Source organism: Erythrolamprus reginae, chromosome 8, assembly GCF_031021105.1.
Source record: "Erythrolamprus reginae isolate rEryReg1 chromosome 8, rEryReg1.hap1, whole genome shotgun sequence".
Lineage (NCBI taxonomy): Eukaryota > Metazoa > Chordata > Lepidosauria > Squamata > Dipsadidae > Erythrolamprus > Erythrolamprus reginae.
The window spans coordinates 58,537,996-58,550,699 of NC_091957.1; the positions used below are offsets into that span (position 1 = coordinate 58,537,996).

General features: G+C 56.4%; 1 protein-coding gene across 1 annotated transcript in view; it reads right to left on the bottom strand.

The window, feature by feature from the left end:
* DLG3 (discs large MAGUK scaffold protein 3) overlaps positions 1-12,704 on the bottom strand; it is a 41,672-nt gene that overhangs the window by 19,795 nt on the left and 9,173 nt on the right. Inside the window, exons 5-8 of the mRNA XM_070760155.1 lie at positions 1,673-1,726; positions 950-1,002; positions 605-727; positions 318-514 (exon numbers count right to left, since the gene is read on the bottom strand). Of these exons, the coding sequence (XP_070616256.1) occupies positions 318-514; positions 605-727; positions 950-1,002; positions 1,673-1,726 (427 nt within the window). The remainder of the gene's footprint in view (positions 1-317; positions 515-604; positions 728-949; positions 1,003-1,672; positions 1,727-12,704) is intronic.

Consider the following 12,704-nt stretch of genomic DNA (forward strand, 5'->3'; position numbering starts at 1 on the left):
AGGGGAACTGGGCTTGGGCCCTTCTCCCTTACGGGTGGGAGGGCTTCTCTGCATGAGCATGGCCCACCTCACTGCAAGAACCCCCTCCCCTCCTCTGCAAGGGCTGCAGATATTCTCTTCCCACAGCTGGAATCTGCCGGACCCCTCCTGGCAGCAGGCTCTCCTGAGGAGGGGGCTTCAAGGACCTTCCTAGCCAACAGCAGCCCCTGCGAGGCCCCCACCCCACAGCCGAGCAGTTGACTGTCCCTCCCGGCCCTGTTTGGTGAAACCCCTGAGCCCGAGACTCTTTGGATGTCAGCTCAAGCCCCCCCCCGTGCCCCCCGCCCAGGAGCCCAGCTGCTCACCTTTGGGCCCCTTCATCAGGTTGACCTCCATGATAGTCTCTGCAGGGGGCTGCCTCCGCCTGACCAGCAGCCTGACCACTGGGCCGGCCTCCTTCAGCGCCTCCACCGCCTTGCTGTGCACCACCTCCGAGACGTCCACTTCATTGACCCGAAGCACGCAGTCATTGACCCTGTGGCCGCGGAGCAGAGGGTGAGGGGAGAGAGGTCCCACAGCAAACCTCCCGGCCCTGCGGGGGCATCTGTGCCCCCCCAACACTCACCCCAGGCGCCCGTCCATGGCGGCAGCTCCACCCGGGATGATCTTCGTGATGAAGATGCCTGGATCGTCGGGGATGTGGGGGTTGTCGGTGCCCCCAGCAATGCTGAAGCCGAGGCCGGAGTTTCCCTGCCAAGAGACCCAACGTGAACGTCCACCCGGCCCACCAGGAGAGTAAAGCAAAGAGGCGCCAGAGAGACGGGCGTAAGGAGGGGCAACCCCAGCTCTGCCCAGGACTGGGGACCCCAGGAAGCTCCCCCTCTGAAAACCAGCACAGGAAAGAGGCCCCCCCTGCTGCGTGGGCCAGGGAGGGAGAAGGTGGGCTTCCGGCCGGGGGCAGCCCCACTCACCCCGCTCCAGAACAATCTCCTCGTACTTGAACATGCCGTCGCTGCCATTCACCTGTGGGGAGGGGGGAGAGAAGGCAGTTCCAGGACTCAGAAATCAAGCCCCCCCCCCCCCCCGCATGCCTGGTGCATGGAGCCCAGGGGGCCAAATACCAGCCAAGGCCCCTCCTGAGCCACATGGGCAGGATCGGTCAGCCCACGCCACGAAGCAGGAGAAAAAAGGCTGTTGGCCACTGAATCCCCTTCGAGGACCACCAGGAACGATTGGGCAGTTAAAACCAGAGTCCGCCCAAACGCAGGTGCTGGTGGAATGAAGCAGGGCAAGGCCTGGCCACGCAGGGCTGCTTATTTCAGGGGCTCATCGCGTAAACATCCCCCCCAACCCCAAATCCTGAGCTGAGGTGTGTGTGTCCCGGCCAGTGTCCCAGAGGCCCAGGGAGGCCGAATGGCTGCAGAGTGGAGGTGGGGGAGCCCAACCCTCAGGATGAGCCCTGAAAGGCTGTTTCGGCAGGCAGGAACCTGGCCCACGGCCGATTTCCCCAGGGAGCCGCTTTGGGCCACCCTCTCCAAGAACCGGCAGGCCCACTTGAGAGAGGGAGAGAGAGAGACCCCTCCGGGCCCTCCATCCCACCCCCTGCCCTAGGGCTCCAGACAAGGGAGTCCACCCATCGGGCAGCCAAGAAGGGAGTGAGCGAGACCCCCCCCGGAGGAGGAGGCAAACTTACCGAGAGGGGGGGCTCCAGTGTGTCGGTGTTCACAATAATGGGGGATGGGCTGGCCTGAAAGAGGAAAAGGCAACTGAGTGAATGGAGCTGCTGCCCTCGGTGGCTTCTCTGTGGTTGCTCCACTTGGCCAGGGGGGCCCCCCGAGCCACATGCGGCCCCACAAAGGGGTCTCATTTCCACGTGGGAGGAGAGCAGGATCAGTGTCCCTTCTGCCCCGGCCCCCAAGTATCCCGCTGTTGGCCCCCTGACTCAAATTCTCAAATACATACATGGGTATTTCTAGAGGGAAAGGTTTTATCATGAGCAGCGGCTGCAATGAGTTAATCTTAGGAAATTTGGGACTGTGAATGATTGTTTATTTGAAAACAAAGTGGATGGTGATAATATTGTTAGTGATAATAAGCTTTTCCTTTAAGAATTTAAGTAACTATACAATTAAATGATAACCTCGAAAAATGCTATTATATTTTAAATTGGTATTAATTGAATCTGCTGAAATAAATTTAAAACGACCTATTGGTAATATTAGAGGGGAATATACGGTATAATGAATAATGAATGATAGATGGTTGATTGCTCATTGATTATTTGCTCATTATATGTTTATTATATAATGACCTTTTTTTCTAATATATAATGGATTATATCTATGAATATATTGGATGGTTATCATTCATATTTTTGATTAGATGGATTAATCTAAAAATGGTTAAATACATATTGGCATCTTGAGAGGGAAAGAATCACTATTAGTAATGGATGAATTGACAATCTTGAGAAATTTGAGATTTTGAATGACTAACAGTTGATGATGAGAATTAATATTGACATTGATATTAATTTTACTTAAGAATTGAATTTAACATACGTATTTAAAAATAATTAATTATATAATAAAGTAATAATTTTGGGAAAATATAATTATATTATAGATTGGTACAAATTAGACGTGGAAATAAAGTTTAAATGTTATATCTGAAGCATTAGAGGGGAAGACACAGTATAATGAACAATGGATCCGTTTAAGCTTTGAAATTTTAAAAATATTTGCCTTCTGTTTTGTAAGACATTAAGACATATATAAAATATAAAATATTTAATATGAATTGACATTTAATTTCTGAAAAATAAGTAATTGTGGAATTTTTAAGGGCATTTAGTTATGAGAAAACAGATTTAGAAAAACAAAGGAGGGGTAAGGAATTAAGGAAATGAATGAAGCACAATGGCTTTGATTTATTAAACAAGAGTGAATAACTAGCAGAGGAAGTAAATAATAGCATTAAAAATTAACTGGAGAATTAAACTATCTATGTAAACCAGGTGACAAAATTAGACAAAGGAAGCAGCATGAGATTAATGACATACAGTGGTCCCTCGATTTTCGTAGGGGATGCGTTCCGAGACCGCCCGCGAAAGTCGAATTTCCGCGAAGTAGAGATGCGGAAGTAAATACACTATTTTTGGCTATGAACAGTATCACAAGCCTTCCCTTAACACTTTAAACCCCTAAATTGCAATTTTCCATTCCCTTAGCAACCATTTAGATTATTACTCACCATGTTTAGTTATTAAAGTTTATTAAAAAAAATATTTATTAAAGGCAGACGAAAGTTTGGCAATGACATATGACGTCATCGGGCGGGAAAAACTGTGGTATAGGGGAAAAACCCGCAAAGTATTTTTTAATTAATATTTTTGAAAAAACGTGGTATAGACATTTCGCGAAGTTTGAACCCGCGAAAATCGAGGGAACACTGTATACTGAGAATAACAGATATGAAACTAAGTAGAATTATTGATATTTAATGGATGATATATGTTTACTAAGTTGACCTATATGATGTATGGGGGGGTTTAGTGGAGATAAAAATAATAAGAAAAAATGTAAGTAAAATATCGACTCAGGGAAGGATTCAGAGGGCATAAGAGGCAGTAGGAAAGAAGGAGAGAAAGGAGAGAGAGTAGAAAGGGAGGCAGAGAACGAGGAAGGAAGGAAGGAAGGAAGGAAGGAGGAGGAGATGGTAGTAGGAAAAAGCAAAGAAGGTGTAAAAAAAGTAGGTACAAGAGGTGGAATAGCCACTGGAGATAGAAAGAGGGGAGTGGAGAGGAAAGATTGAGATGGATTGAATAATAATAATAAAATTAAAATTGGAATGTAACTTGTTATTGTACTATTGTTTTTAAGCGCCTATATGTATATTATTTCTAACATCAGACTACTATTGTACACTGCTTTATTGTTGCTGTTAGCCGCCCCGAGTCTCCGGAGAGGGGCGGCATACAAATCCAATAAATAAGTAAGTAAGTAAGTAAGTAAGTAAGTAAGTAAGTAAGTAAGTAAGTAAGTAAGTATTTTTATTGAAGGCATATACTGTATGATGTATGTTATCCGAGGAAAAAATAAAAAACTTTTACTGGGGAAAAAAGGGGGTCTCATTTCCGTGTGGGAGAAGAGCAGTATCAGGGCCCCTTCTACTCTGGCCCACAATTATCCAGCTGTTGGCCAACTCTAACATGGTTTTTCCTCTGATCTGGCGTGCCCACTTTCTCCAACTCCCTGGCCTTTGGCAGATCCTGGATGGGTCCAGAATCCAGCCACCTCTCAGGAAAGGATGAGAAAGGGAATATTCCTTCATCTTTACCTCTATTTTCCTACACACACACACCCAACTATGCCTCAGGAGCTAACAATGACCTCTGCAACTTGATTTCAAAGGGAATTTTAAATGCACAGGATCAAATAACAAAGCACAATTAATAAATTAGGCAGGGAACTGTTTTTATGATTTGTTTGAAAATAACCCTTATTTCTAACAATTTCTAACAATAGATCAAAGGTCTGACCAGATAAAAAGGGTCTCTTCCCATCCTACACTAACACGAGCAACCTGATCTCACGGTCAGTCTCCAGCCCCCCCCCCATCTCACCCCACCCCCTCTGCCCCAGGAGACCAGGTGGGAATGGCTATCCCCCATCTCCTCCCACTCAGGACTATGACTGTAACTTATTACTTGGATCCTTAAGACTTTTATTAATATGGATTGTTTCCTCGTTGCTTATATGACAATCATTAAGTGTTATATCTCATGATTCTCGACAAATCTATAGGCGAGCACCCACACCAAAGACAAATCCCTTGTATCCAATCACACTTGGCCAATAAGGAATTCTATTCTATTCTATTCTGTTCTGTTCTATTCTATTCTGTTCTGTTATTGTTTTCAGTTCCTGCTTGGTTCCAAGTCTGAACTTGTAGAGGAAATACTGAAAACAGGAAGCTGTTGCCAAAACCCAAACTCTTGGCTGTCAAGAAGTATTAATCCATTACCAACCCCCCCCCCCCCCCGAGAAGTTGTCCAAAAAGGCAAAAGCTGTACACAAACAAACATGCTCCAAAAAATACAAATTGGGAAAAGAGACACCCGGGAACAATAAGCTGCTTTAAATCATTAAAAGAAAAAACTGGGGAGGGATCGGGATGGAGAAACACCCCCCCAACACCAAGTGACATGCGTCCCTTCCACAGGAGCCTTCTTTGAAGACTTGGCTGAGGTCTCTCTCTCTCTCTCTCTCTCTCTCTCACACACACACACACACACACACACACACCAACTCCCCAGGGCAAAGGGCCTGCTTACATTGCCCCCCCAAAGGCCATTCACTGTTACATGTAAAGCCAGAATTAAGTGACCACACTGCCTGCATGTTTAGTTCAGCCAGAAAACCAACCTCCCTCCCTCCCCCCCTCTCTCTGGCCAGTCCACCCTCCCCATCTGCAGGTAACACCGTTGCCTTTGGAGCACGGACCAGTAAACTGAACTCTCAGACTTTATTTTAAGTCGTTGATCATAAAGGGGAAGATTTGCAGCCTGGGGCTGACATGCGGGGGGGGGGGGTGTTCCAGTGCTGACGATTAGCACTGGTGATGTTACCTCGTTCGCGTAATGAAACGTCTGCAACGAAGCCAGCCCAGAGACCACCGAGGAGGACACACACACACCCATAATTGGCTAATTCTACAGTCCCTGGCGCCGTTTCAACCCCCCTGTCCGCTTCCACGCCTGACTCAGAGGGGGGCTCGATCCGGGACTTCCCAGGTTTTTCCCCAGCGGCGGGAGCTGTCCAGCACCGGCGCCTGCTGAAGTGGGCTCCGGCGCTTCTTCCGAGACTGGCAGCTGCGGGGCGGGGGGGGAGCAGCCCCACCCACCCACCCACCTCTCCCGGCCCCAAAGAACCAGCCCTCTCCCCAGCCTCCTCCAGAGCCACTCCAGTCCGAGTGGTCATCTGGGCTTGACTGCCGGATGGGGGGGGGATTCAGCCAAAGGCCAACATGCCAGGCAGAAGAGCTGGGGATGGAGGATGGGAGGGGATGCCCAGATAGCCCTGGCTCGGACCTTGGCCTGTCCGAGGGAGCAGCCCCTCCTTCCACTGGCCCTTCCACTGGCTCTCTCTCTCAGAGGCCTGGGGGGGGCACCACACTCGCTCATCAGCCCAAATGGCTCTCCAGCCAAATGAGCCCCTTGTTCCCAGTAGTGACTCTTGGCTGAAAGGGTCACTTCGGGGCCCAGAGGAGCAAGGAGGCCGAGATGGAACAGGCGTGAGAGGGAAGGGCAGCCCACCTGAGCCTCCGAATCCCCAATTCCGCCTCTCGGCTGGCCAAGATCCCCCAGCGGCTCTGGCAAGAGAGGGATGGTCTCCCCTAGCAACATCCACTCAGTTCTTTTACGCTCTGATGCCCCCCCCCCACTTCGCTCTCTCCCAGGCCTGGATAAAAGCAGATGGAACCAAGCAGAGGCCACCACAGCCTCAACAGCCACCAAGGCAAAACCAGACCACATCAACCGACCTTCCAAAAGGCTTTGAAGATGGATTCAGACAGCCTGACAACCTGGGTGTCAGGGAACAGTCAGGTTGGGGGATGGGAGCAGAAATTAAACCCCCCCCCCCTGCGCTGAAATGGACCGGTTAGCCATGGAATTGACGGACAAAAAAGATTTGGACGACTGTTCCACCTGGACCATGTGGTATAAATGGAGGCAAAAGGGGGGAGAAAACCCACAGTGAAAAGTGGCTCCCTAGACAATATATATATACAGATGTATAAGTGTACAATATAGAGATAAAACCATTAAAATATGGACGTCGACCAACTTGAAAATATTTAATTTATATGTGTATAATGTATGTTAATACGGTATGTTGTGCCTGTCTTTTTTAATGTATATATTAAATAGAATTTTTTTTAAAAAAAAAATTAAACCACCCCACAGATGGAGGGAATGGAATACGGTCACCACCAACATAAGCAGCATGAGCTGGAACTCCAAAGGGTCAAGTCCACGTGACCAGACGGGCCTATTCTCTACCGCCCCAATTACTCACTGTGCAGAATGTGGCCTATTGTATCTTTTACCTCCCAGAAAAAGCGACAGCAGCTTCCACTGGACGACGAAGCAAAAACCTGCCAGTAATGATAACAGTCGCGGGAGCAGCTCTAGGGTGACCCCACTGCCGAAGGAAATGGTCAGCAACTCCAGCCTGGCCATGTTAGAAGCAGCGTAAGGGGAAGACCACCCCCCACCCCCCAAAGTCCACATTGGGCAGGGATCTCCCCAACCAAGGAGGCTTTTCCCATCAGCCTCTGAGTAGCTGAAGCCATGGGAAACGGGGGGGGGGGCTCCAAGGCTTCTGGAAGGAACAGCTGAAGCCACGGCCTCCCAGGGGCAGGTAGCCAGGCCAGAGTCTGTGCCGGATAGCCATTCCTCAGCCATACTGAGTCTGGCCTGCAAATAACCCCCCAGCCCCCCTTTCCCTCAGCCCTGGGGAACGGCACAGCTCCACTCCGCCTCAAGGCACCCGGCCTCCAATCTTAGGGTCAGCATCCGAGAGGGGTCAATTCAGTTGGCTGCAGAGTTACCCTCCTGCTGCCCGAAAAGGAAGAGAAACCCTTGTTCTTTAACGCGGGGGGGGGGAGGGAGGAGAGCTGTGCAGATGCTGATCTGAGCCGAGAATGGCCAAGCGCATCTCGGAGAGACAGCGGGACAACCCTCCACAAGAGCAAAATACGACGGGTTTATATACATGAGGATTCGTTTAGAGCAGGTGCCACAAGTGACCAGCAGGCAGCACCAGCCACCGATTGGAGGGTCCCAGCGCTAGTGAGAACCTCCCGGCCCATCTACCTCCAAGGCTCCTGGCCCAAAAGGGGTCCCGAGTGGTCCAGAGAGCCCGCAAAGGAGGGAGGCCCCTCGGCTGAGAAAGACCTGGGGCTTCACAAGCAGCGGCCGAGCTTTCAAAGCCAACGAAGTCAGAGGAATCCTTCCATGGTTGAGTTAGAACCCATCATTGGGTTCTACGCCAGGTTTGTTACCTGCTGGGGAGAAAGGGAGGCGGAGCCAAATTCCTGCCTCCCCCACCTCAAAAATTAGTCATCTGGGAGTGACACAAGACTGGCAAGAGGCGGGACTAGGCCAAACCACCCCCACCCAGTTCCACTCTCCGAGTGGCTCCGTGGGCACATTGAGGGGGCCACAAGATCAAAGGGGCTTGTTTGGCCATTTCCGAGACTTCCATCATCCCTCTTCGGATTCCCAGCACCGGGAGCCGAGTCCGGCGTTACGCCATTTCCAAGATCGGCCAAGGTTGACCGTTCAGATATCACCGAAAGGTCTGTTTCTGAGAAATGAGCCCCAGCAGCTGAGCAGGAAAGCTGCCGGCACGAGGGAGGGAGGAAAGGCCCCCTTGAATGGGAACGGAAGCTCCTGGTCCCCCAAGCCCCCTCCGCCCCACTTCCTCCCAAGGCATTCCGATGGCAGCAGAGCCCCCCGTGTTTTACGATTAGTGCATCCAGGGCCTAACGTTACCTATGGAGACTGAAAGGTGAGATGAAATTCCTGGAAGAAATGGGGGGAGGGGGGAATTAGCCAGCATCCCTTGTAGATCCAGGATCTGCCTGGAGGTTGCTGGGATCTAAAGCCCCCTCTTCCGTCCCACAGGTCTCCTACCCAGGCTCTGCTGCGAGACCCCCTGCCCAGGGCCAGACCACCCTGACATTAAACCTCTCGATGGATGAGATGGGATCAATGTGGACCAGCATCAAGGCCCCCTGAAGGTGTCCACAGAACGTATGGGTCAGGGAAGAAGAGGGGTGGCGCTCGCTGGAGGCCTCTTCAGATACCTGGGCGGGAGAAGGAGGACGCAGAGGAACAGATGCTGGTAGGAAAGGACCACTGGAGCACACCTGTGCACGACAGGTGATGCCCAGTGGGGGGCACCCCATAACAGACCCCAGAGAAAAGCACAGCTACAGTCTCCCCAATCTGCCTCCCTTGGCGTGGAAGCCCCCAAAGTCGCCCTCTGGATTTGTGCCAGGGGCTGAGAGGCCAAAATCCCAGGAAGGGTTCCCAGGGATTGACTGGCCACCCGGACCCCTGCCCCATTATAAGGTAGGGCAGAGGCACCCCAAGGAAGCTTCCTCCAGACGGGGGGGCAGATGCCGGGAGTCCCTAGAGCGGAGGAGGAGACCCCCGGAGAAGCCCTCTGCTCTCACTAACACCAAATGCCAGGCAGCTGAGGCTGGGGGGGGGGTCAGGCTTTCGGTTCCCTCTGAGTCACAGCCAGGGCCAGGGCCACACGGGGTGGCTGACATCCTGCCTGGCGCACGAGAGGCAGACGATCTCGAGGGGAGCCGGGTGAAGCAGCAGGGGGGGCTCCCCATGCCCCCCCCTCCAGCAGCCTGGCCCTCCCCTGCCAGCCCCCCAGCCGGCTTGCCCGCTTCCCCTGCTCTCCCCCAGCTGCGCCGCCTTCCCCTCCGCTGCCCCCCCGCCCCCTCCTCCGCCTCCACCTTCCAGTGCCAGGATGAAGCGCCCTCCCCCCCTCCTCCCTCCCTCCCTCCCCGAATAGAACATGAGTAGCCATAGCAACCTCACCCTGCCAACCTCCCACCTCCAGCTTCTCGGCCCCATCCTCTCCCTCACGGCTCCCCCCCCTTTGCCTCAGGAAACCCCACCCCACCCCTCGACCCCCACAGCCCTCAGCCAGGTGCCCCCCCTCGGCAGGCCCTGCCCACCTGCCCCCCCGTCCCCTTTTATCCCTCCGTCACCCACTCCTGTCGCCTCGGGGGACCCCCAAGCAACCAGCCATGCCGGGCTCCCCCCGGCTTCTCTGCTCCCACCCAGCGCTCCAAAACCGAGTCCCCAGAAGCTAAGGCTGCCCCTCCCTTCTCTGAAGCCCCCACCTCAAACAGTCCCCCCCCCCATGTGATGGGTTGGAGTGGAGAAGCCTGGCCTGGCTCCTTCCCGGTGGCCTCCACTCCCGCAGGGGACAGACCGGCCGGCCGTGGGGCAGAAGAGCCCTCTTCCCCCAATCAGACCACCTCCCTGCACCGCCCTCCTGCCACGGCACACAGGCCCAGTTGTGGGCCACTCCATCATGTCCAGGGGGCACCTCTTCCTTTCTGCCCCCTGACTAAGGATCCCCACTTCACACACCTCCGGTGGGGGTGGGAGGAGGCAGAGGAGCCCCTGGAAGATAATACTCTGCGGGGGGGGGGATTCCTGGCCTACAAAATCCATCAGAGCAGCCCGGCCTCCCCCAGGTGCTGCCAATTCCCCTCCAGCATTGTGGACACCAGAGACCAAGTGGGGCCAAGAATAACCCCCCCCACTTCCTCTAGTGCTGGAGAGCAGCTCCCCACAAGAGGGGCCAGCCAGCCCCCCAGAAGCTCCTGCACACACAGCAGGGAGACAGGCAGGGGCCAACCTGGGACAGTGCCCCCCCTTCCTTCTTGGCACTGCTAAAGGCAGCCCCCCCACCCCAGTACAGACCACTTGGCTAGGCTGGCTGAGGAAGAGCCGCCCCTGCCCACAGCTCAGTGCAAACCCTCCTGACCCCCCTGGGAGCCCTTTGGCCTGTCTATAGCCCCCCCCCCCCCCCTCTGAGCCCGGCCCCATCCTCCACAGCCAGCTCAGCCCCCCCCCAATGCCTCCCCAGTTCTCCCTTTCCTCCTCACACCACCACTCTGCCTTTTGACCAGCTCCCTATCACACAGCCAGACCCAGAGCAGAGCCACGTACACACACACACACACACACACACACACACACACACACACACACACACATCTTGCCACTGCCATCTTAGACGAGAGCGATGGCTATGGACCCGTTTCCATCTGACAGCTGGGGGGGAAGGGAGCCCAGCAGCTCCTCGCACGCGGCACAGATCGCCATCCCCACCACCACCACCACCACCGGAGCTGCCTGGGGCCACGAAGGAGAAGCCCCCGCAGGTCTGCCACAGCTGCAGTGCCCGGTACCCAGGCAAGAGGCCGACCCCGCGCAGGCATAGACGGCTGAAGGACGGGGCTCTTCCCCCAACCGCCCCTGGATGACCCCCCCGCCGGAATCTGCCCCTGGGGGGCTGGGCTGGGCGAGGCAGCTGCCAGCCACGAGGCTTGGCCCACTCGCACAAGGCGGGGACCCACCGAGGCAGCCTCCATTTTCTTGCTTCGCGTGAGACTCCATCCATTTTCTCCGCTGGTGGCGCGGAGGGGTCGCCCGGCTCCCTGGGCCGGGCCGGAGGGGATCTGAGCGGGGGGTGTCCCGGGGGCTGCGGGGGGAGGGGGCGCCTCCACGCGTGGACTCTCGGGCCTCGGTCCCTCCGGCCGCCCCGTCCCCCGTCCCCCCCCCCCCCGCCATCGCGGCCGAGCGGCGGCACCCACCTGTTCATACCAGTCGCGGTTGGAGCAGGTGCACTCGGGCCACCAGGCGGGGCTGCTGCCGTTGATCTTCGGGGTGCCCGCCCCCCCGCCGCCGCCGCCGCAGCCGCCCCCCTTGGCCGGGCCCTGCTTGGGCGGCGCGGGGGGCGCGCAGTCGCGGGCGGTGGGCACCAGCTTGCCCTTGGCGCGGGCGGTGGGGGTGGCGCCCCCCCCGGGCTGCGAGGGCAGCGTCTGCGAGCCGTAGCCGCCCCCGTAGCCGCCGCCCCCGCCCCCGCCGCCGAACTGCTCGTGCTGCTGCCACTCGCCGTAGCTGGGGGGCTCCATGCGCCGCAGGGCCGCCATGCGCGTCACCTCGTAGCACTCCGGGCAGCGGCAGCAGTGGTGGTGCTTGTGCATCTTGCCCGCGCCGAGACAATGACCCCGACGGCCCCCGCGCGCCGCGCCCGCCGCCGCCGCCGCCGAGCCCGTCACCTCGTCGCTAGCGCATCATCACCGCGGCGGCGGCGGGAGCCGCGCTGCATCGCCCAGCCCGCCGCGCTCCGGGGAGGGGAGGGAGGGGAAGGGAGGGGGCGGCCGGGGCGGCTGCGAGGGGGGAGCGGCGGAGGGAGCGCTGCCCGGCCCGGGGACTGCGCGGCTCCGCGGGGGCTTCTGCGCCTCTGGCCGAGCGCGGCGAGGAAGCGGCTGCTGCCGGCGCTGCTCTCCGCCTCTGCCGCCTGCGCTCCCCGGCCGGCGGAGGGGGCAGGCAGAGCATCGCGCTCGCCCCGCAGCTCCCGTTCGCCGCGCCGCAGCCAATCGGCGTGCAGGGTAGCGGCCGCGGCGCCGAGCATCTCAAGCAGGGGGCCCTTAAAGGCGCCGCCGCCGCCGCCCCCCCCCCCCGCCCTGGCCCTCGCCTCCCCCGCCGCCCGGAGCCTGGCCGGGAAGGGAGGCGGCGAAAGGCCCCAGGACGGCCGAGGCGCCGTTCCATCCCTGCCTCCCAGCCAGCCCCTCCACGCTGACCGGCGGCCCCGATTCCCCCGACCCTGCCGGCCGCCCAAGATCAGCCAAGGTTGGAGAGCAGCCGAGACTCTGCCTGGGCCAAAGTCGGCCCTTGTCCCAGGGCGGCTTCTCCACCTTTGCCTCCTTGGGGACCCTCGGCTGCTCCTTTCCCCAACCCCTGTGGGGCACCCTGGGGCTAAGCAGACCTAATTCCTGGCAAGACCAGGCCAGGCCACCCCACAAAGGCCATCTCCTCCCTCCAAGAAAAGCCCCTGGAACAGGGAGGGGGACCACAGGTGGTGGCACCCGGAGCCATATCTGCTGGCACGCAAGCC